The following is a 26,365-nucleotide window of genomic DNA, read 5'->3' as shown; positions in this document are numbered from 1 at the left end:
CCTATCCATTATCTATTTTACAGGTATTACAAGGTTTGTTAATCAGCATGTATTCCAGTTAAATGAAGCCAGTTTCCAGGAGATTCTGGATCCTCTCATCCACCTCACAGAACATTGGTACCTTCAACTTGCCTCACACCCTCCATGTCTTGTCGCAACTCAAACATAAAATTAATATATATATATATATATATATTAATTAAAATTAATATATATATATATATATATATATATATATATATATATATATATATATATATATATAACATTAGAAATGTATTGTTTAAACTTTCTGAATTTTTTTTTTGTTTCCGCTTTGTGATGTTGATGTGAATCTATTGTTTCCTACTTCCTCGCATTACACTCATATTTTATGAACTCCTTCACCGTCATTTAAGGCTCCGAATCAATTTTTATTCGGCTCTGATTAATAAAGAAAACCATTACTTGCCTTTACAATTAGAATTATTACGTGACACCTCCAATGACTCACTGGAATGAATAAATAAAACGAGGGAGAGGAAACATCCCTGTTTTGATTACCAACACGTGGTTTGAACAATCAACTCACGCACTATAAAAGTAGGCAAGCAGAATTCATTTTGTATGAATGATATTCAGTGAAAATTTCTTATATTCCAAAGGTGGGACAAAAATCAAAACATGTGAAAAATCGCTGATGTTTAGAATGTCATATTTAGTTCTGACTTACGTATATATTTTTGTGCTCGGCCCACTGTCAACTACAAAATACATCAACAAATATAACAGTCGTGGATTTAAACGAAGACTCTGACAACAGTTTTTTTTTGTCTTTGATCCAGATTTTTGCAGTCTTGCTATTTTAAGCATCAAGCTAACTTAACATACTTATAGACATTGCAGTAAAGGTATCACAGTCATGTAAACCGCGGACACATACCCAATCACTGTGCGCCATGTGTTTGCCGACAAACCTTACCTATACTCTAGACACCAATATGATATGCTCGATTAAGCTTCCTGATAATAGCATTATTATTATATTTTATTTTTGCAACCATATGGATTACTATGCATATTTAATTATTATGTGACACCTCCAGGGAGTCCAAAGACATCGAGGAAGAGTGTGCCAATAGCATCGAAAGATTGAACCCTTCCAACTACTAATCGCGCTCAAACTTGCTTAACTTTTTGCTGAGCCATTAGGCAGAGGCTGTACCAATCGACCAACCTTTACTGGCATCTTAATAAATACTGGCTATGGGTCCTCGCGGTATCTTCATATATTATTGAGTACTGAAGAAGTAGAAGAAGTGCTAACATATTATTGAGTTCTGAAGAAGAAGAAGGGTGCTAACATGCCTCCATGACTGTAACCTCTTCTTATGAACCCATCACAAAGCCATACTTCCCCTCATAGAATATCATATTCTTATCCACCCATTCCTTAATTATCTTTTTGACTGACATTTCCAGTACTTTTACCACCACTTCTAAGATGCTAATAGGTCTATAATTTGCTACCACACATTTAGATCCTCCTTTATGCAAAGGAATTGTTCTGCAATCCTTCCACTGTTGGAACTTTGTCACAGCTGAGACTTAAATTAAACGGCCTAGTCCAAGGCATCGCTAGTTTCTCTGCACATACTCATAAATGCGATCTGATATCCCATACCATCTCACAGGTGTATTTGCATTCAGATTCTGCATTATATTGAGTACCTGCAATTCTTCAACCTCTGTTCCCACATCAGTCCCTGTCACCATTGTCATTACAATATCTTTACTTGGATGATGTACCCTAGCAGAATAGTCACTCAGAAGCTCCAGAGTTTCGTCAGCCTCTGTTATCTCTCTCTACCATCTTCAATCATCAAAAGTTATCTTATCATAGTCGTTCATCCGCCTACTTGCAACATAATGGGAAAACTCTTTGGGATTTCTTTTCCCTGTTTGGCGAATTTCTTCTGATAAACTGATTTTGCCTTTCTTGCCATGCGGGTTACCTTTCCTGCCTAATCTTTGTACTTCATGAGTTAGATTGTCATCTTTCTCTTTATATACTATCCACAGCATTTTCTTTGTTTGCAGCTCATGCTTAATGATACTCCTCATTCATCTAACTCCTACCCAATTTACCCTCTTGATATAGAGTGCGATATTGGTTTCTCCAGATAACTCTTGACTATTCCACATGCACTGTGAACAGCCTTCCCTTGCAGATCTTTATACCACGGTACTGCCTTCCAAGTGTACCATAATCACCTGCTTTGTCAGACTTCTTATTAACTGGAATTTTCACATGTTTTGCTACCTCTCAAGTTAAGACTACATAATCACTTTTCCCAATCGGAGGCAATGTCGCCACCTTAGGTATTCAGTTCTTCTGATCATATAACCAAATCAGACGATCTCGTATACTGAGTCTCCTCTGTCACATTCTGCTTCAAGTAATTATCTCTCAGTAATGTATAAATCACATTTCCTTCATGCCATGTTATCTTTCTTCTTTCCCAGTGCATTTGTTACGGAATCTAAAGGGTTAATCGAACAAATCCAATTATTAACTATTCAGTCAATGTCGAAACATAAGCCGTTACCTTTAACATGTTGTATTGCATTTATATAATGTTGTAAGCATTGTTATTATTTATAAACACAAACAAAATTTAATTCTTTCATTTTTTCCTTGGGGATACTGCAGTGTCGCAGTACTTATGTACACTGCGTCACTGTTAAATACTTACGAGTTATATTCATTTTTGCTACTTGTTTTATCGTATAATTATAGTTTTTAATGTTAGTGCAAAATAAGAAATTCTTTCATACTTTCTTCACTTCATATTGTATCACTTTGGAAGATTAATGTCACTATCATTTTTTTTTGCTAATTATTTTAATCGCCAATACATTTTATTCTCCCAGAACTTAATTCACGATAATTATTTTTATCAAACAATTATTTTATAAATTCATGAAAATCCGATTCTTAAAATAAATACAATCGTCATCTGTCGAAATTAAGTTTTCTTCATTTTTTATTCATAATCTTAGTTCGAAGGTTAGTTCACAGATTGTGCCAAGGTTCACACTTTTACGAGTTTACTTTATAGAGTATCATACATATCATACATAAATCTTGAATCACATCACGTATGCATAATTTTATTATTATTATTATTATGTGCAGTGGCAGTTCGTGGTTTGAAATCGTAGGGTGCTGCAACTTTCGAAATATACATACACACTGTTAATACGGTATACACGTGTTTGGATAAAATATCAAAATTATAGTAAAAATTAAAAAAAAAATTTAACATGAAAAAATATTGTTCATTATCGATAAAATAATAATAAAATAAAATAAATTTCTGTGTGTATTTGACTATTGTTAGGCACCTTTTAGTGTGTCTACTGGACATGTTCTTTCCTCACTTTCTCAATAATTTTCGTTAGCTTACAGACTGTTACTCGAACAGAAAGGAATAGGTCTATAATCCTCCCTCGCCCCCAAAAATAAATGATTATGTAATACATATGCGCCTTTTCTTTTAAATAATTCAAATCCTTTTTTTCCCCTTTTTTTTTTCAAGATAATTTTATCAAATAATTCATAATTTTTCGATAATAAAAGTGAAACCGATCACTATAAATTAGGAAATCATTTCGGCATAAATACTGTATCAATGTGTAAAAGAAATGTCAGTTTTTCTGAGTTAAGATGTCTGCTAATCAACAAATGAAAGCAAAACAAGACATTCTTGATCAGTGGCGCACCCAGAGGGAGGGGGGCACTGGGCTAAGGGACACTGGCATCTCCCCAAAAAAGGAAAAAAAAAAAAAACACTAGAAAATTTTCCAATAATCTTTTCCTAATTAAAATCCATTTTTTTAAATTTATGTTGCGTCGTGTCTATGAATTAGCAAATATTGGAGATGCTCAGTCATAGGTCGTATGCGAGATGTGTAGTGTGTATTCACAAATCGTCTATTCAACTCGGGCCCTGCCCAAGATTAAATCTTGAGTGTTCTTGGTGTATTTTGCACTACAACTTGAGGCAATTTAGTGTGGGAAACGGAAAATTCTGGGGAAAACGTTCTCTCGTCTTTCTCAATAGCAGTGAGAGTAATATAGGTCTTTAGCTCTCCCTCCAGCTTTTCTTTTGTGTGGTATGCATAAACAGTTTTACATATTGAAAATATAGCATAGCATTGCTAAAACTTAGAATAATTTCAGCAGACTGCTGAACAACTGATTTCAGATTGCAAAGAAATAGTACAGAATTAGAAGCTTCGACGGTACAACAATATTATTGCTTTATTTATTATTTTTTTTTGTCAAAACGGTAAACAAGTAAAAAAAGAAATAATTTTGAATGCTGTCTGAAAACTTTCAAATCAGTAGAAATTTGAAGTAGTTATGTAACTGAGTTTCAGGAGAGGAAAAGGATGGGAGATGCAGCAGAAAAGCTTCAGAATGAGCTTAAATTTTGAATCATTCCGTACAGGATACCCTTCATATTATATTTTCCGCATATCTCCAGTGGTTATGTGCAGGATATTATAGTAATGTGGATCCTACAAAAAAAAGAAAAAAAATCTGTTGCAATTTTAAGCAAAAGACAAAGGCGAAGATTCCCTGATAAAATATCACTGGATATAAATTTTTGATATTAAAAAAAAAACAAAAAAAAACAATCGTTCCTAAAATTGAAATCTGACGATCCATATAATCAAGGAAATAAACAGAATGTCATATTTATTTCAATGAATGTTATTTAAAAAATATAAATATTTGACATAATATTTTAAATGAAACAAACATTTGAAAATTCGCGAAAAAAAATTCTATATTGTCAGTAAAGGAAAAGAGCATAAAGTTGTCTTAACGTTACATTGATTTGAAGAATAAAAGGCAGCAAATTTGCTATTACTAAATATATTCATTGCAAAGATTGATCTCTGGATTGATTATTTTCGCACATGTGAAATTCGTTTTCATTTTTGAGAAGAGACACAATAATTGTGCAGGAAAAAAACAAAAAGATCAAAAATAGTAGGACAGTAAAGGAAATTCCAAGTAACACAGTACACGTAAAGTCAAGTGACTAAAGGTTGCTCCACCACAGTTAATCCGTTAACGGCTCTAAAATCGCCGTTCAGGGTTCAACGCTGGAGGGGCAAGGGCTAATTGCATGATAAAAAGTGGAATGCGGGTGAAATTTTGATCCATTAAAATTTAGTTGGCAACTATGCCGCGGAATCCTGTCTGGAAGCAGTGCAGTATTTTTGTTTTATTCAAAACCTATATAATTACTTTTCATCGTCAAAAAGAAGATGGGGTATACTCCTTAAACATTTAGAAAACAAAAATCTTTAACAGTTAAAAGACTAAGTGAAACAAGGTGGTCCACAAGAGCTGATGCTATATTGCTTTGAAACCGTGGATATAAACAAATTAAAGAGGTATTACTTGAACTATCCGTTTCTCCTCATGAAAAATCATATATTATATGGGAAAGAAAATTTCATTGTTAAAAACTTTTAATGTCATCTGCGATAAGCTAATTTCCAAAATTATCTTATCACAATTAATGAAAGAACAAAAAGCTATTCAGACATATTAGAAATGTTTGAATTTTTTTTTTTTTTTTGAAGAAAGATATAGCTCAAGACAAGTACAAAACTAGTATTAACAATATTTTACAATCTTATGGGACTGATTTAACTTCTGAAACTGGGATATTTGTGTATAGAGATGTGACATCCAAAGATGTTACAAGAACACATTTACAACATGGATTATTATATCAAGAACTCCCAACATTTCTTGGAAAAATTAAAAAAACACCCGTATCTCTTAAGATAATATTATGGCTAGCCTGGATGTCACATCTCTATTCACAAATATCCTAGTTTCAGAAGTCATCGACATCTTAGAAACTTGTTCCCACCAAACATCACCAAGTTGTTCAAGCATCGTTTAACTTCGAATTATTTTACATGGCAAAAAACCTACTACAAACAACTTACTGGATTAGCCATGGGTAGTCCTCTCTCTCCTTCTTGTGTCGACCTATTCTTAGAAAATTTGGAAACTCAAATTTTATCCCAAATTACCTCTAAACCAACCACATGGTTTAAGTATGTTGACATCTTCATCATTTGGAATCACAAAAAAGAACTACTAATAGATTATCTAAACAAAATTAATTGCTTCCACAACACTATCAAGTTCACATTGGAACTAGAAAAACATAATAAACTTCCATTCCTAGACATCCTTATTAAGAAACAAACTGACAATAGCATCAACCTGTCGGTATATAGAAAACCTACTAACACTGGACGCTACCTCCATTTCGACTCGTCTCACCACATATCCCATAAACTCAGCATTATCCATATGCTCAAAAAAAGAGCTATACAGTGTACCACAGACCCTGGCGACTTACAAGAAGAATTAATGAAAATATCCAGAGATCTATCCCTAAATGGCTACCCTACAAGAAGCATCAACAAGATTCTCTTTAATGACATACTGCAAAGACAAATAGATTAAACCCAATACATCAGCTCTATAACAATTCCATTTGTTAGTACCATATCTATCCAAAAAATTCTTCTTCTAAAACATATATCAGAGTTACCTTCAAACCTATTGAGACCATTCATAAGTTTATAAGATCCCCAAAAGATAGCCATCCTTTCTACAAATACTCTGGAGTTTACAGCTTAACCTGTTCATGCGGTATCAATTACATCGGACAGACATCTAGAAGTTTGAAACAAGAAAGAAAGAACACATAGGCTATGTAAGGAATAACATACAAGATATATCAGGCCTTTCTTCTCACTTTGCCTCTACCAACCATAATATTGAATGGCATATGAGTCATATGCCCTATATAGAAGAAAACTACCATTCCAGAACATTCAAAGAAGCTGCTACAGTCGTCGGTTCAACTGGTAACTTAAATAAGAATCAAGGCCTAATCCTACCAGATATATGGAACACTCTAATCAGATCATTTAACCAAAAAAGAAATGAACTTTCATGAAAATTACAATAAATATCTCAAGAAATAAAACGTTGTACTTGCGACACGTGTATTGTATCACGCACAATGATAACTTTATATAATTTTTAGAATTGTAGGTTAGTTTCCTAATTTTTGTTACTTTCCATTGCTTACCAGTATATCCTTGAAAATTCTGATATGTTTTTTAATATCCGACATGTTTCACTGACTAACGGATATTAGTCAGTGAAACATGTCGGATATTAAACTATTATTTACTTGACTAACATACAGAATTGTCTTTAATTTATTAAATGAAAATATATTTTTTGTTGGATATGTCATTTGTAAATACTGTTTACATAATTTAAAAAAAAAAAAACGATTTCGGAACATAACCCTACTTTTTCTATGTGATCTGAGACTCGCATAACGCGATTTATATAACGCGGCATTTCAGCAGAACCTAACATCCGCGTTATACGTTATCAAAGTTGAACTTAATAACGTATAACGTTCATGATACTTAATTAAAGTTGAAGTAAAGATAAACTGTGATTGGAAATCACGGGTTATCTTTACTTCAACTTTAATTCGTATCCATGAACTCCAAATTGCTAGCAAAACATTCGGCCTAAAAATAAACCTAAAGAAGACCCAAGTTCAATATCTATGTCCAAGTAGAAATAATAAAAATCAACAATGAGGAAATTAAACAAGTAGACCATTACATATACATACCACAATAGATATCAATGGAACAAAATATCATGGACGAAATAAATGATGCATGATGCTCGGGTGGAAAGCATTTGGAAAATTACATTCAATATTCAAAAAAAAACTACCGTTATGCCTAAAGAGAAGAGTTTTTAACCAATGTATTCTTCCTATATTGACATATGACTATAAAACATGGACAGTAAATGCAAAGGAAATTCAGTAATTAAGAACAATTAGTGTGGAAAGAAGTACGTTGGTACCAAACGTTTGGATCAGGTTAATTGTTAGTGATTGGAGAGCCCTAGTCAGGGCCGGCGGAAGCGAGCCTGCATTGTAGGCGGGCGTCGCTACAAGGTGAGCGCCGTTTCGAAGTGTTAGTATGAAGTTTCATTCTTTCTTTAAATTTTTGTAAACGAATTAAGTAATAAAATTAGGTAAGTCAATATATAATTGCTGCAAATTTACATATTCTGCATAAAAATAGATCAGATTTTCTCCCACTAAGATTGTCATGAACGCGCTTTCTTAGGCAGCAAGCGCACTGCTTCGCTCAGTCCAGAGCAATGACCCTATCCCGTAATGTATTTTCTACGGGACCTTAGTCTCATTCCACTGAAGCGCTAGTAGTCGAAACGATACTTCAAATTTTGAAAATGAATACAATAAGAAAGATACAATAAGAGAAAGATAAATTATTCGAATACAATATATATTGTATTCGAATAATTTATCTTTTCCGAATTTCGTAATTGTTTTAAGAATATTATTAACTATACCTGTTAGCATAGCATGCGGTGAGCGCTCGTTTTCGAAATTTAAATTAAGACTTTTTTAAGAACAAGTATGTTACAAACAAGACTTGAAAGTCTAGCATTAATAGCTGTTGAAAATGATATATGCGAAAACTTAGACATTAAGAATATTATAGATAATTTCGTTAATATCAAAACTAGAAAATTTAAATTTTTAATTAATGAAATGTTTTCAAGAACAAATGTGTAATTTAATTTCTTTATATTGTAAATTCTTTCCACATGATTATGACAAAAATAAAAATAAATAAATTGCCCTTTGTTTGGGGGCGCCCATTTCAGCTTTGCAGGCAGGAGACGTCCAGTCTAGGGCTGGCCCTGGCCATGGGTATTTTTGTTAATGTTATCTATTAGAATTAGTCTTTCTGTTCTGTGACTGTTGATGTCACTTATCCATGTTACTAATATTTAAAGGGATCTCAGTGGTTTGTGTCTGGAGATCTGTATATAATGCTTATCGTGTATTTGTGGTTGTGTCCTTCATTACTCGTGATTTCCATGAGTAATGCTTATGTTCGAGGCTCCCATGTTCGAAAGTGATTATGGTTTCGGTCATACCATGCTTTTCGTTTTCGAACGCAATAATACTGCCAGCTGTTTTTCGTGGTCTACATAAGATGCAGGACTGGTAAAGTTATAAGTAGACGTTTCTGTATCACTTAGAAACTTTCCCCAACATTAGAACATCGATACATGTCTGGACGTTAATGGACAGTGTAAGCCAGTATTTCTTCAGTTTTAGCCTGTCTCCTTCCTTAGTTGCATTTCCTGAGGACTGTTGGAACTGGTTCCAGTCTGTAAACCACGTATCAACTTACAGGGTGTTCGGGATAAATTTGACAGTTTCGTAAGGAAAAAGAAAATCTTCTTTGTATCTATTAAATTTAATGAATTGACAAAAAAAACATTACAGGCAGAGTTAATTACAATACTATCAACAAGATTTACTCAAAATAACCACCATTAGCATCGATCACAGCTTCAATTCTGCTTCGGAACCTCGAACAAGCTGATGCTACAGTCTCCCTGGGAAGGGCCGCAAAAACTGTTTTAATTTTATCCATTAACTGGGCTTTTGTATTACTGGAAGTGCGATTGGTGTCTTTTTCAACTGCGCCCCATACAAAATAATCCATGGGGTTAAGGTCTGGGGAGTTTGGAGGCCAAACATTTGGACTGGTGAAGTCGTAGAAATTTTCAGACAACCATTTTTGACTTTTCCCAGAGGTGTGGCAAGGGGCCGAATCCTGCTGCCATACATACGGCCTACCATTGGCTACCCTTGTTATCCAGGGCTTGACTACAGTTAGCAACTCCACGAACAAAGCCCGAATTCCAATGCCAGGGTTCTTCAACACCTGTTCCTGCAGATTTGCGAGGAATTCTGCTGTACGAACGCAATCAGATCGTCTGCTAGGGATCTTTCTTCTTGCTACATCCTCGTAGTCACCATTGCAAGTCTCTAGTTCATGCCTGATTGTTTTTACTGTATTCAGGGAGCATTGGGCAGCAGTCGTAATATCCTTATTTTGATGGCGGGCACGAATCATCATGATACAAGTTATTCTCTTCCATGATTCAGGTGGGTTCCAGCTATCCATCCTTTCTGACATCTTGTATATGAATGAAGAAGGGTCCAAACTTTTAAATGAAGAGAAGTGTGTGTTAATACATGTAACTTACGGAAAAATATAATTAATTATAAATATGTCAAATTTATCCCGAACACCCTGTATGTGCAGCAAGCTGGGTGCCACTTTGTGACTTTGCCCTGCTAGTCTTACAATGGCTAGCCACATGAGTTCACAGTTTAAATGAACCTATCCTATTCCCTGAGTCATACGGTTGGTGGGAGTAGCTATATGCGTGGTTTCCCGTTGTTGTCCTTGCCATAGCATAGTTTATGACTGTATGTATTCACAGGGCCGGTTTGCCTGTTCTGAGGGATGAAAAACTGGAGTCACCTGGAGAAAAATCACAACCGTAAGAAACCGGTTAACTCACCTTTAGTCGAAAGAGACCAGATAAAGGTTCCTTATGTCACGGACAGGAATCGAACCCAGGTCATTCCGATCCAAAGGCTTCGTTTATACTGATTGAGTGACAGAGGCTCCTAGTTTAAATGATGTCTTACAGCAATGTCTAAAAATTTTGCATGTAAGAGTAAAGGAAACTTGTCATTGGCCTATTTAAATAAACGAGGTAAAGTCATCTTGAGCAATTCAGGTAGAGGCTTTTTATGTCCTGTTCCTGCTCTGCAGATGAAGTTGGTCTTTCCAACTGAGTCTAGGACGTCAGCAGTCTCTTCTTCCTGTAGATTTATATTTATATGATAGTTTGGGAATCCTATTGTTATTCATCCTTTCTATGTGGCGTAGCCAATTTTGCTGATATTCTTCTATTTCTTGTACGATGTTTTTCGTATCTAGTTCTCTTATTTCTGTATTTTTCTTTTTATCTAATCTAGTGAGTTCCTGGAGAGGTCTTAGACATTCTTCTGTGCTGCTTCTAATCTTTGCCTGTTTCTTTGTTTTAGAATCCAATTTTCACTTCCAAATTTGAGAGATGGTGTAGGGGTCATATTATGTAATCTTAAGTTTCTTCAATCATTTGTTTTCCAAAATTTCTTTTAATTATGCCGTTCATTCGGTGGTAAATTTGTAGTCCTGCTTCCAATTGTGAATCAATATTGTATTGCGAGATTATATTTCCTAAGTATTTGAATTCTGTAACTTGTTCTATTATTTTATTGTTAAGCATAATTTTGACATTTTGAATGGTGTTTCCACACCTTGCCATTGCTATTGTTTTTGTTTCAGAAATTTTCATTTAAAATTTTTATATTTAGTTGTTTATTTGATAGTTTTAATTCCATTTTTGACAGTTGTTTTCTATTCTTTTAGGATTCTGTTTATATATAAATGTTGAATAGGATTGGGGATAAGACACAACTTTGTCTTACTCCTTTATTTGTAGTTATAGGTTCTGGTAATGTTCCATCTGCAAATTGGATGCAAATTTTTGTTTCTCTATATAAACTTATTGATTGAATTAATTTAGGAGGTATATTATTGTCTTATATTTTCCAGAGTAGATTTCTGTTCAATTTATCAATAAAGAGAAGAAAAGTGCCCAGGTTAAATTAGTTTCTTTTTTCTATGATCTGTTGAATTGTGAGAGGCAGCTGTGCATCCTCTCCCTCTTTTAAAACTACACTGTTCTTCTTGTATCCATATTATTATTTACTTTGTTGTTAATAATATAATGTAATCTATTATTGATTTTATTCCTCTTGCTTCCCATGTGTACTTATGTATATCTTTATGCCCGAAGAAAGTATTGCTGATTTTTAGATTATTAAATATGCAGAAGTCTCTTAATAAAATTCCATTGTCATTGATTACTGATTCTCCCTCTGATCCAATGCAACCTGTTATAGGGTTGCTTCCCAATCTAGTGTTGAAATCTCCAATCAAGACAGTTGCTTCATTTTTTTGTTTCATCAATACATTCCTGAAATTTTCCATAAAATTCTTGTCTCTTCCTCTCTTTTTCATCTACTGGTGCATATATTCCAAAAATATTGAATGTCTGATAATTTTCATTCTAACTTTGATTATTGTCTGATACTCAAGTATAATACGAAATTTTGTTTTCCTAGCTATTTTTAATTTTTCCAAGAGAAGTCCCTGTCCATTAGCCAGGTCAATTCCATTTAAATCTATCCTATTTTTCTTCTTCAGAGCTTTGCGAGTAATTGGAAATTTCCCCTGGATAGGCTACAAACCTTTTGCAGGGTGAGTTCGGACTGTCACCGTAAGGCCTTTGAACCCGCCTTTTGGAAGGGAAAGCAGACTTACACTGCACGAGATGGAAAAAACATAGTATAATAGGAAAGATTCATCCCTAACCCTCGACTACTCTAATAGAATTGGGGGGAAGAAGCAAGATGAACAATAAGAAAAAGAAAGAAGAATAGGGACCAGTCTACAGAAATACACAGATGTATATTACATGAAGTAGGGCACGGTCCAGCATCAGGTATCTGGGGTTTGCCACTCCCGTACTCACTAAAGTGAGCCCGTGAGGGTACGAGGTAAAGTACCCCTAGAAAACAAACAGAATTCGAATAAGGAAGGTAAGAAGAAAATAGAAAAAGTGATTGGGAATACAGAGGTGGAGGGAGGAAATCCTTAGCTAATAAATCTCGCTTTCTAGCTGTATGCTATCAGATGTTTAACTCTTTAATGCTCATTTCCAGAGATCCTCCACATGACCGTTACCACAGATGCAACCGACGCCACAGGAATCAACCAATTCCATGTCGACCATCTAGAGGTGGGCTGAGATCTTCTGTGACTTTACTCTCGTGGAAGACTGTAAACCAGAACTGGAAAAGAAGTCCAATGATGTTGAAGATGACATTTGGATGTTTATAATAACAAGAATGTGAACTTTATGGCTTGTTCTGGTTCCCTGACAAAATCAGCAGGGGTCTTGTTTAACTTTTTTTTTTTCTCTCTCTCTCTCATCCACATTCATCATCCTATAGAATATTTCCCACAAAATTTTAACAAACTGAATATAGTTAATTCTGTTGAGGGATAGAAATAAAAAGATATTTTATCTATTATTTCTCATTACTAATGTCCTTTGTGCATTAAGGTAATATTTGTCAATTTAAAAGTTCTTGTATTTTTTGTTGTTCCTGTAGAACCTTTCATATTTGGTGTTTCAGCTCTAATCCACAGAATAATCATACAAATTTTAATTTGTTTTATTATTAAATACTTATGCCTAGCACACATGAAGTTCAACAACAAATGAGGATTTTACAATATTCAACAAGGCATAAGAAACACACACACCTCTGTCAGAAATGGCACAAACTTAACATTGGACCCTTTTTATTTTCCCAATTTTAAGGTAACAATATAAATAATACCAGCATCCTTATTTTTTTTTTCCCCCAAGAAAAATCACTGATGTCTGTAGTAATGCATTTACTTTCATGTCTAACTGTCAAATAAAATGGGAACAGTTTAACTGACTAAAGTCATTCAAGATGACTAGAGATTTTTTTTTTTTAAAAGCAAGAAAAGGAATTTATCTAGTGATAAGAGGAAGAGGATAATCTTTGAAGAGATACTTTAAGACATTTCTTTGCCATTATAAAAAAGAGAAAGTGAAATGCCTCACTCTTTCTTATAATCCATAAACTTAACAGTAAAAATTAAGCCAAAACATAATGCAAATTTTATAGTAAACTATAAAGTTAATTCTCAAACTATACCCTGTTTTGGGTTTCTCATTAAAAATAAGGCACTCCACAGTAATACTGTAGCGACTGAGCAAATTAAAAATAGGACATGTTCACATGCTCATTTTATAAAACTTCATCATACAAGCAAATTTTTGCAACTGTGCTAAATATATTATCATTATACATTGCTATGTGCTAAATTGTACATTATTTAAATAGTTTTTTTCTTCATGATGGTATTATATTCTAAGAAGTGACAGGATTTTTTTTTTTTGGACAAAATTTTGTCACTTTCACTTTGAGAGCAATTGCACATTTCTTTAGTAATATATATATTAAGGTATACAGCAAAATGAATTCTATATACAGTGATTACAATTATGAAACAGTCAACAAATAAAAGGAGAAATCTCATTGAAATTTTAATTACAGCCAGATAATTTGTCGAGTCTTCTTGTGATAATTTATGATTCACATTATTTGGAGTGCTATTATTACATGATGGTATAGGACTATACACTTCTTTACATTTTGAATACATACATGATCTTGGAGAATAAAAACAATTTTTTTTTTGTATTTTTTGCAATGGGAGGGGAACCAGTATTATTATGCATATCAGAATAAAATGATATCATAGAAACTCAGAAAATAATATATACATTTTCATATCTACAGATCTACTTTTTATATTAGCGGACACAAATATTAACTTCTTGTCCACTTTCTATTGACTCTACAGCATGCAGTTTCTTGCTAAGCAATGTAAATTTATGAATTATTTTACAAAATTACACTATTATTATTATACAACCAGTAATAATTTATTTTATCCCTATATAACTTAATTATGACTGACCAAACTTTTGATGATGCTAGATTTTTATCTAGCCACTAAAGAATAAATCTGACTTTCAACTCAGCCCCACAATCTTTAGTCAGGTGCTTCAGTTGTTGATTAAACTGATGTTTATATATATAAGCACATGAATAACATACAATTATTTATCACAATTACTTAATGAGCAAAATAAGTGATTCTTCAGTCTGACTTGCAATTTGAGATGATATTCAAACATGCCCAATTAATTAAATTCAGTTACATAATCTTTGATGAACATTTAACTTTAGTATGCTATTTTTAATTTTAACAGATTTAACAGAAAGTTCAGAAAACATTTAATGAAATACATTTTTTTTAACCCTTCTGGCACTAAGATGAAATTCGCAATTTATATACAAATTTCAGAATAATTACAATACTTGATGCAGTATTTCTGTTCACCTTCAAAATGAAACAGTTACTAACAATCAGCAAAACCATTCAATAATTCAAAACTGCTACATCAATTGTGATGCTTATTTTAAGCTGTAATAAAAAATAAAATACCATTATTAGTGTAGTAGAGTATGTCAACTCATAACAACTGACTTTTTATTCACAGGATGCCAGTATTTAAAAAAGTTTCTCCTGCCTGTGAAACAGCAAATTCATCAGAAATTAGTTAATTCCTAGTTAAAATTTCACTTTCTGGTTTTCATAAAAATGCAGAATTTTGTTTGTTGTATACCTTGAGAAAGAGTAATAAATAGAAATCATCCCCATATAAATTGAAGCAAAGTCTGACTTAACACGACAAAGTGTTTCATGCCTTTTTCATGAAAGATGAAATATTTCCTTTTACTTGCTTTAATATCTTCATGAAGCTTAACTATCTAAATGTTTGAGATTCTCTACATAGCTGCTCTCTTGCACAGGCAGTTTGTGATGAATTAATTTTCTTGTATAATAAAAAAATTCCCTTTAACAGCAATTCGGTAGTTTTCTGTGGATCAAAGGCCAGTATCTAATAGTTAAAAACATCATAAAGGAAAGGTTAACCAAAATTAAGCTGATTTTGATGGACCGTTGCACTCCAACCCATACATTTCATCAATTTCTCTTTGGTAAAACTGTTGAATAACTTTTCTGCGAAGCTTGAATGCTGCAGTAACCAGTCCACTATCAGGATTCCATTCTTCCACACACAATTTAATTTTTGTAGGCACTTCAACTTTTAATAAGCGTCCAGCTGAAAGAGACCATTTATTTATTTACATTTTTATTACCATACATAAATTACAAGTGTAAAAGACCATTTTAAAGTTGATTTTATCATTTTCAATAGCACTCTGCAGAATATTTAAATCTATCTAGGATGACAACATTAAAAGTATTTAAGGAATTGGTGAGTTAGGCAATAACAGGACCAGTGATTGAATATACATATACAGACAGTTTTTGAAATTATAAGGGGCGTGGTATATCCCGATTTAAGATTTGTCAGTACAGGTATACATTATTCTCCATGGGATCTCTACATCATGAATTAATGATATCAATGCTTACAAATCTGCTACACTTATTAAAATGATCATCAAAAATAGTGTATTCTACATTTCAATTACAAGACTTGTCCCCCTCCCTCACTGGTATTGTTTCTGATAGTTTAGGCCTAGTATAAAAATGTGTATATATTTTGCATAATGCAACTACCCTTTTAATTAAGGTTTATATTTATGTCATCCCTAATATTAAAAGCATTTTGGTATTTAAATAATTTTTAAATAAATAATTTTCTGCATAACACCCATTAATACAAGTGCTATGCTACAACCCAGCTTATAGGGAACAGAAATGACTTGGAAAAAAAGCAGTGTGTTTAGTTTCTCTATAGTAGATGTACTGAAATATCTAACCCTCAGTTCACGCATGATGCAGAGAAATATGAAGGCAAAATTAAGCCATACAATGAAAGTCCTATCTGTAACTAATAATAGATATACTTTGTCTTGATTTAAAGATTAATAAGGTTGTAGCTTATTAATCTTTAATAAGCTACAACTTCATGCTTTCAATTCAAATTTTCTATTAATTAATATCTAGTATTATCAAAACAAACTACAATCATCACAGACTAAAACTGGAAAAAGATATTTATACAGCAATCCCCAAGAAATCACACTTCTAATTGCATCAAGTCCACCAAGACTTTCATTTCTGGGTCATTTTCATCAGGTACCAGTGCTAACATTTTCTCTTTTATTCTACTTAAGCAATTATACTACCTAAGATTAGGTCTTATCACATAGAATGCTAACACTGTCAAAATTTAATTCAATTTTAGTATGACTCTGCCAATGATGCCTGTCTTTTTGCTCTCATACTTACGGTCTACTCTTTGATCAACTCATTTTGAATCCAATTCTCAGATCTAGAAGTTAAAACCTGTTTGAACACTCTAATACAGGGCTGTCCAAAACACAGCCTGCAGGCAATTCTGTGTGGCCTGCCTGTGGGTTTTGATTTTCATTGATAATCTCAATGTTGGCTATTTTATTTGGTGTTTTTACATCACTATATACCCACATGTTTTTCAAATATTAGATGTGTCAAAGTAGACTTCTTCCAGTGTTTTGTTCTAATGTGCATGCTCCGGGCACTCACAGGGAATGAGGGCATGCAATTAGTGTTGTTAATTTTTTCAGCTATCGAGGTTGTGTCGCTGCTACTCATTAAATTATTGGATATGCAATGGATGCGACTCTCGGATAAATGTTTTTTTAAATGCAGCCCTCAGATTACCTAAGGTAGGTCAGCCCTGCTCTAATATACTGTTACTCTTCTTCTTCAGCTTCATTCCCACTCAAATAGGGTTACTGCAGCAGATCAACCACCTCCATTTAGTTCTGTCCAAGGCCAGTCTCTCCTCTAATCTGAGGTCTTGGAGGTCCAAACTCAAGCTGTCCAGCCATTGTTGGTTAGGTCTCTCCTTTCTGTTGCTTGGCTTCATCTCAAGCACTCTCCTTCCCAAATAGCTTTTATCTCTCCACATAATATGATCAAACCATCTCAGCCTTGATTCCCTAATCTTTCCAGATACTAGGGTTACCTTCGTTGTTTCCCCTAATCAGTGAGTTTTAGATCTTGTAATCTTGTTACACCACATGCAAGGTTCAGCATTCTCATTTCAACTACATCCACTCTCTTCTTCCATCTCTTAGTCATCTGCCAGATTTCACTGCTATACATCAGTGCAGGTCTTACTACTATTTTGCAGATCTTTCCTTTTAACTTGCCAGACACTTCTGTATCACACAAGATATCTGAAACCTTTTTCCAGTTTATCCACTCTGATTGGATTCTCCAATTGAGTTCTGAGTCCAGGTATCCATCAAATCGGACACATGATCCTAGATATGTGAACACAGACACATGCAGCATGCCTGTGCCCTGCAATATTATAGGAGATTCCTTCCTGATGCTTCGCTTTACAGTGAAGCAGCATATACTGTTATCGTTTTTGGTAAATTCTCTTATGCCATGAATTTATTCATGGATCACCACCATATCAGTTTTGATTATTCTATTATCTATTTTCAAATTTAACTTGCCACCTTCACTCAAAATGTGCAGAAATAAGCCAAAATATTTTACTTATTCTATAAATTCACCACTGAGAATGTAGTTGTTGTTTTCCATGTTCTTGCTTAATTTCAGTTTATCATCATCAAAAAAATCAGCTAATGCCTTTTTATTCCAGTATAAGGAGTAGGCGAGGCCGTTTTAGCCCTAACTAACTTTTGGAAACTGAGTGGGCAGTTCAATCTTCACTGGTAACCAATCAGAGATAGCTGGCCCAAGGCTATCACTAATAAGCAGCATGCAGTGAATAGACGGCTAATAAGTGCCACCATCTTGTGGTACCTAACCCTAATACAATATTTTTGATGTCTGAAAATAGTGTAGGTTCTATGGTTGAATTTGAGGAGTTTATGGGACAAAAAACCTGCTTGCCCATGCCACACTAACTAGGAGCCAGTTGAAAAAAGGCTTAGTAAAAGTTCTTCTAGTCGGTGACTAGACGAACTCCAAGTCTATTTTCAGGCAGTTTAGCACTGAGGAGTGCAAACACCACTTCCACTGAGCTACACAGGCTCTTTTCAATTTATATATTTATTGCTAATTTATTTAATTTAGTTAATGAGTCCAGAGGTCATATACTGGAATTAATTATTATTACTACTACTAATACCTCCAGAGAGTCCAAAGACTCATCGAGGGAGGACACCTACTCTACAGCTCTCTGTCTCCATCACTCAATCCACTAACTACACCAATGCCATCTACCGCTGGTATTTACACAGACAATCACAAATCCATTCCCATGATGGGATTCGAATCCGCAGCCTTTTGGCTGGAGAGTGGATACGCTAACCACTCGGCCAACCAGACAGCCAAATGCATAAAGCAAGTGGAGCTGAGTTGAACATCTTGAATCCTGATATTGTTGTCTTATACCGAATTTCATATGAAACGATCTTCAGAATTCTAACTGCTGACTTATAGTTTAAAGACAGATTATACATATTGCTTTGTGTAATAATTCATTTACACTACATCATTGTAGAAGTTCTGAACAACAACTTTACTCTTGGCACTTTATTGTAATTTTCCTCCCCAGATCCTTGTTATATTGCTATGATTTCTGAAATGCTTGCTTTACAAGTGAAAATCTGATCTCTATTTGATCTGAATCCAACCTGCTATTTGTATAGTTTCACTTCTATAATTTTTCTTAGCTTCTCAAATATGCTTGCAGAAATCTTATCTGAACAATTTGCAGCTAAATTTTTTTATAATTCTCATATGCAATTTTATCTGTTTCATTTAAACAGGCACTATATGAGCATTTCTCTATTCATGTGGAATTTGATATCTTCTGACAACATCTTCTAAATGCTATGCTACTGTGAAATTTTATGCTTACAGTGAAATATCCATTTCAGTTGCCTTTCTATATTTCAGATCCAGAAGTTAAAACCATTCTGCCACCTTTAAATATTGTTATCTATTCCTGACCGCTTTCCTCAAATATTTTCTACCACTGTTCTGGCACTGCTAATTTCATTTATGCATTCTTTCAAAGTAATTACCTCAGACATCTATAATCTTCAATTTTTAATGTTTCTCACCAGATTCTCAAATATGCTTGCATAAATCTTATCTGAACAATTCGCAGCTAAATTCTTTTATAATTCCCATATGCAATTTTATTTGTTTCATTATAAACAGGCACTATGAGAGCATTTCTCCATTCATGTGGCTTTTACAGTACTCTTCTCCATTTCTAAGAATTTCCAAATAGTCTCCAGAACATCTTACTGGTGTCATGATATTTACATTCTTTCTTACCAAAGTCTTGACTTTAGCTAGTTTCACATATAGTTTAGGTTCTCTTACATTTCTTTATATTTCCTGAGGGCATCTGCTGACTTACTTTCCAGCAACTTCTTGAATCCACCAATAGCATTCTGACTTTAATGTCCTCGCAAATGACCTCACCATATGCCTCCCTCGATGAATTAATCAACACTTTCTTCAAATTTTCCCACTTAGTCTGAAAGTTTTGGTTCTTGTTTTTCAAACTTTTAATTTGTACATTTGAGTCCCCCCCCCAACCCCCCATTTCCTCTCTCTGAAAGCTACATGACACTATCATAGGATGCTATCTTTGCAACAACTCAGTTCAGGAAATTTCTGCCCTGTTGCAGCTGCCCCAATCAACTGTGAGTGATGTTATTGTGAAGTGAAAATAGCTAGGTGCAACAACAGCACAATCATGACCTGATAGGGTGGGACCACCAAGTGCTGAAGCACATGGCACGAAAAAGAAAACTGCTTGTCCTTGATTGAAACACTAGCTACCAAGTTCTGGAATGTCTCTGCAAGCAACCCTAGCACCACAAATGCACACTGGGAGCTGAGAAACACGAGTTTCCACGAACACACAAATGCACACAAGCCTGACAATTAGCAAAGGCAATGCTAAGTGTAGGGTGGAGTGGTGTAAAGCTCCCCATCATTAGATTCTGAAGCAGTGGAGACTTGTTCCCTGCAGTGATGAATCATGCTTTATCATCTGTCAATAAGATGGGCAAGTATGGGTTTGGCAGATGCCAGGAGAATGCTATGCTGCCCAAATGTGTTGTGTCAACTGCAAAGTTTGGTGGAGGAGGCATCATGGAATGAAACTGTTTTAAATGGTTAGGGCTGGATTTCCTGGTTCCAGTGACACGACATCTTAACACCATAACATAATAACATTCTAGACAATTCTATTCTTTTAACTTTATGGCCACAATTCAACTTCAAAGCCCTTCATGTATTAAGACAAGAATGAAGGGGGTTTCTCTGTGTCTGAGTTCATTTCTATGAGGATGTCCTCTTAATATGGCTTCTTGACTGATTTTGCAGATCCTGCCAAGCCTTCCAAATCTTTCTGGATGAGGAAGGGTTAGCATTTTTTCAAGCGGATGTTCATTTGAATGTAGTATTAAAAATGTTGGTATATTTATTGCAACCCTCTGATGTTTTCTTCTTTATTTTGTTATTTTCAGTTGATGTTTCTGTGATTTCTTGACATGGCTTTTTGAGTGTTCCAGATAAACAAGAGGATGAAAAATTATTCCTACTCGAAGGGAGTTTGATTCAGCACCAGAGATCCACACCCACCCCCAGCACTACACATGGAGACATCCACTATCTGGCAAGCAATGACTACACTCAGGAGTCAAATGAGAGACCTACCACAGCCTACACTATATGAAGCCCCCCCCCCCTTATCTGTGGGTTCGCTATCTGCAGTTTCAGTTATCCACAAAAAAAATTGTCAAAATGAAGCCGTGCCAAATTTATAAATTAAACTTTATCATAGGTATATATAGGAAAAAGCATAGTATATATAGCATTTGATACCATCTGTGGTTTCAGGTATCCATGAGGTGTCTTGGAGCGTATCCTGCATAGATAAGGGGGAACTACTGTACTAGCATCACAATAAGCTTTGGGTCATGGGGAAGGAGACTTACAGTGAAACCACTTACCCCTGCAGGCAAGCCCACTAGCTAATTGATCTACCCAGAATCACCTGTCTTGCTGAAGCACAGGCCAAAGGAGTGCAAGATTCTTCCTTTTCTGGATGTCCACAGGTTGCACTCCACAGCAAACATAATGGTGAGGCATTGGATCCCAGTGCTGGTAGTTTGAAAGACAGGATAGTAAAAAAAGATTCAGGAGAAATAGAGCAAAGAATGCAAGAAGTATAGATAACCTCCCAGTGATGGAGTTTATCTTCATCACTGGGAGGTTGTCTTCCCTACAAACAGGTACAATTACAATTTATTGCACCTGTTTATTCCCTATAACAACAAATTATTGTGGGGGAATAATTATTATTCCCCCACAATAATAAAGGAACAAAACAAGCAAGACATTCACTAATTTAGCTACTAATATTTCACTAGATTTCCAACCATTTTCAGAACACATTTGTCACAGTACACAAGCATCAGTTATTTAGAGAAACAAGCAATTTGTAATGGAACAAAAAGAAAGGAACTAACATATTTTGCCAGCCTCTATGTTGGATAAAAACTGGATAATAGGGAAAAAAATACAAACGTATGGTTTCAATTAACCCTAAAATGACTGATTTTTGGTTTAATGCAGCCATACTCTTGACATTTCAGGAGTGCTCCACTGCTGTTAATTCAGAAAAGTCTATCTGACTAGCAATAAGCATATAACACTCGGGTTTCCTTCCCTCATAATTCTTGTGTAATGGGATGTCTGAAGGATGGTCTTCAAAGTCTTGACTTGCCATAAAAATGGCAGTGAATGTATTTCACATATTCTAAAAGGCAGATGTTAACAGATCTTCCCATCTGTCCACAGTATGCCAGGTCAAGGGCACAAGGCAATTTGTATGTTCCTGAGTGAGAGAGGATATTTTTCTTTAACTGACATAAGAGTTGTTCATTTGATATGCAGTTTGAACATAGTGCGGAGCATTTATTAAGCATTCTTAATATCTTTCCAGAAGTGTCCTAAGTATAGGGGACAGAATTAGTTTTACTGCAGTCTTGGATATTAGTGGGGGGGGGTAATATTTTATCTATTATAGCCCCCTGTGTTAGTGTTTTAATGATTGTTGGGTTGCATGACAGCTTTACATAAATAAACAGAAAATGATAATAGGAAGGTATATGACTAATATGTCCAGAAAGGACAGTCATTTCAGGATGTTGACTATTTAGATATACTGCAAATGTACCTGACCCATGTGGCCAAATAACACCCCTAGGCAGCACAGCCAGACCTCAATGGTTTGTCAATGAGAGCAAAGAAGCTCTAAATGGGCTATATAGAAATCCACTGCACTCTCATTCTTTTGTCTGTATACCTGTTGTACACATGCAAGGTTATCACATCCTGTTGCACTGCATAAGGTGATTTATCTGTTGGCATTAATGAAAAATTTGTCTCAACTGTAAATATTTGTATGTTTACAGCTAAATATGCCAAACATATTATTCTGAGCTGTTTCATGCAATGTTTATTCATTTGTGAAAATTTAAGCACAAATAACATCACATAACACATTAAATAATTTAGAAATAAAATGTTCATATTTTAGATATCTATTTAAATGTATCAATTTGTAAAGATCAAAAACTTACATTTTAGTCCATGATCTGCAATTGCCTTTGTGACAGCAGCAATAACATCTTTGTCTTGACAAAGTTCTTCAAAACTCATGTTCTCTTTGTTTAAAGTCTGAACCAAATTCATCAATGAACGGTGATGTGGAACAACGAGTGCAACTACATATGAGTGATAGCTGTTGCAATATACACAGATGTTGTCAATTAACTGACATGTCTTTAATTGTGCTTCTACTTTTCCTAAAGATATGTATTCCCCATATTGCAATTTCACCAAATCTTTTTTCCTATCTGTAAGATGAAGTATATTCAGACAAATTAAACTACATATCATGTGAAACAATATATTTTTTTTTTTTTAAAAAAAAACATGAATCTCATATGGTTCAGATGCTAACATATATGCCTACATTCAGAACCATTTAACTATATTTCTTTTTAGATTAATACAATGGTAGACACTAAGAGAAAGATAAAACTGTTCAACTCAAATTAATATTTAACTTATAAAAACACACACACACAATCTTTAACTTATATTTAATCTATTACTCATTACAAGCAAGTATCACTTGCTTATAATTATTTCTTCATTGAGGAGGACAAAGAACTTGGATGAACATGTTTCGAAATGAAAGTATTAATATTATCCTCGTGAAGGTAGATTTTTTTTGTATTTTTGCAGCTGTTGCAAGACGTAGTTTAGGCTGGAGATTGTCTTAGGGTCTTGTGAGATGGAGAATTTTCTTGAACTTCTTTAGATCTCTTGAAGAACAAATGTTTGAATAATGGTTAGAAGTTCTGGTGGAATAAGGAATTTACTTCATTTCAACAAGAATTACTTCTACTATTTTGATACTGTCCTTCTGAACATAGTGAAGATTTATATTTCAGAAGGACAGAAACAGTGGTCAGAATATGGAAAGCAGGAATAATAAAAACAGGTTATGGTTGTTTGGAATTACAGAAAAAGTAGCTAATACTATACATATGGCCAGCACATTATATTTGTATATTGCATGCTCCTCTGGCTAGTTTGTCTGTTCCTTGTGGGATGAAAAACCACAAATTTTGGAAGGTAAAGGCATGCCACCTCTTTATTACTCAGATATTGTTCTGTTTTATCCCCATATAGTGCCAAAGACACAGTGGCTGAATATAATCATTACCCGTGTGGTGGCCGGGATAAGAATAGCCCAATGTAACTCATGCATGTCGTACGAGGCGAGTAAAATGGCATTGCCATCCATTACCCTGGGAGGGTAATGGATGGCAATGCTGTAGCCAGTGAAGTTCTAACTGAGGCTCAGCTATTGCTGTGACCCTCCTGCCATGATCAGAGCTTTATATAGCTCAATAACACCTTATCCTCACACTGTCCTCTACAGATAACAGGGAAGATGAAAGCATTCTTGCTTCACTCCTTATAAGAACTATACAGACACAGTGGCTAAGTGAAGGAGGTTCTGTTGAAAAGAAAACTAATTATATTCATGATAATTAAAACAGATATGTTCTGGTGGGTTGGTAGACCCTTCGGTAGAAATCATTAGTAGCAACTACCTTAACATTTCTTCCCGCTAAATCAGTACAACTGGAGAAGGGAAGCCAACATGAGCTGTTCAACAACTCAAGTTGGCTTGAAAAAGTCAAGGAAGATGATTTCACTGGGTGTTTGCTCCACAGAAAATCAGGACTATAGCCATAACTGTAGAGATAAGGTGTTTATCATAATTTAGAAAGTTTACTAAGACAGCATACGAATAAAACAAAATAACAAAGAAATTGAGAGAGAAGAACAAAGAGGAGTCTGAGTTTGGCATTACCTGAAATGGGATGTCAAATATGACAAATTAGTGGCGAGTAATTTCAGCTTTCAGCCTGTGGCTAGGCAGAGAGAATTATTAGCTATAGTACGTCCACAGATGCAAGACCCTTCGACACTTCTGCGCATGTTGCAAGAAGGAGAATCCATTCCAATAATAGGGTAATCAATTGGTATTCTGCGACAAAAAAAATCAAGCTACTACTAGTATAGCGACAGACTAGAAAGCATGTGATTTTGCATGTTGGCGACTAATTCGTACATCCTTCATTTCTTTCTCCCCTTCAGCATGAATCGACTATTCTTGGCAAGCTCTCTCAAGGGTGGGCGTGCTATACTATTTCTAAGAAATTGCTTATTTCAAAAATGGCAATTAGTCACAGTGGAAGTAGTAGTTTCAAATAAAATTTCCTTTTTATAGCATAAATATAAATGATTTTATATAGTAAAAATATATAGCAGGAAATATATTGTAAAACTCAGAATAACTTCAGCAAACAGCTGATGAAAAAGAACATAGTGGAATGCTCTATTATTTTATTTCTTTTCTTGAAGCAGTAAAATGAACTACTAGATTTCAAATGATCCCTGTGAAAACTTTTGCAGGTGGTGTAGAAAATTAGACAAAGTAGTTATTTATATTTATAATTCTATTCCTGGAGTGGAGGAGGAATGCAACTGGAATTCTTAAAAATGGTTTCAGACAATCTTCATTCCAATAATGGAATTTTGGGGAAAAAAAAATAACAAATCATATTTCAATAGATGCTATTTGAAAATATGTTATTTATAAATAATACTAACATAATGTGATCGAAGGATCTCTAAGTCAAAGAGTATTAAACCTGATCAGTTTTTTTTTTTTGGGGGGGGGGGGGTCTGTAAAAGATGCAAATTGTTTTGTTCTTGGTTGGCATCAGCAATCAAGATGCACTTACTTGGAAGTGAATAAGTGCATGGATATTCCATTAAAAAAATGTTACATGCTGAACCTGAAATTAGAATTATAACCCACAAAGGAGAATAGTGAATTTGATCCCAAGGTATTGGTAGCTAGATGGCAAGGATATAATCAGTGCACGAGAAGTATTAAAAAATGCATGAATGATGCAATATTGGAATGTGTCCCTAGAGTTTGAAAAATAAATAGGGGGAGTGAAACGGATGTATAATCTTATTAAGCAAG

The 26,365-nt window shown here is 34.4% G+C and overlaps 2 protein-coding genes across 5 annotated transcripts in view; both read right to left on the bottom strand.

Moving 5' to 3' along the window:
• Positions 1-932, bottom strand: part of Uggt (UDP-glucose-glycoprotein glucosyltransferase) — an 835,069-nt gene extending 834,137 nt beyond the window's left edge. For all 4 annotated transcript variants that reach the window (XM_090403047.1, XM_090403050.1, XM_090403049.1 and 1 more), the window contains exon 1: positions 713-932. The gene's annotated coding sequence lies outside the window, so the exon portion shown is untranslated. The remainder of the gene's footprint in view (positions 1-712) is intronic.
• Positions 933-13,306: 12,374 nt separating this feature from the next.
• Acsl (Acyl-CoA synthetase long-chain) overlaps positions 13,307-26,365 on the bottom strand; it is a 393,532-nt gene continuing 380,473 nt past the window's right edge. Inside the window, exons 17-18 of the mRNA XM_090403141.1 lie at positions 23,370-23,645; positions 13,307-15,880 (exon numbers count right to left, since the gene is read on the bottom strand). Of these exons, the coding sequence (XP_090259267.1) occupies positions 15,696-15,880; positions 23,370-23,645 (461 nt within the window). The 3' untranslated portion in view covers positions 13,307-15,695. The remainder of the gene's footprint in view (positions 15,881-23,369; positions 23,646-26,365) is intronic.

Source organism: Typopeltis vanoorti, chromosome 13 (assembly GCF_054136105.1).
Source record: "Typopeltis vanoorti isolate ZY-2024b chromosome 13, IOZ_Tvanoo_1.0, whole genome shotgun sequence".
Lineage (NCBI taxonomy): Eukaryota > Metazoa > Arthropoda > Arachnida > Uropygi > Thelyphonidae > Typopeltis > Typopeltis vanoorti.
Note: the sequence above shows the minus strand (reverse complement) of the source record. Positions and strands in the feature narration are given on the sequence as shown.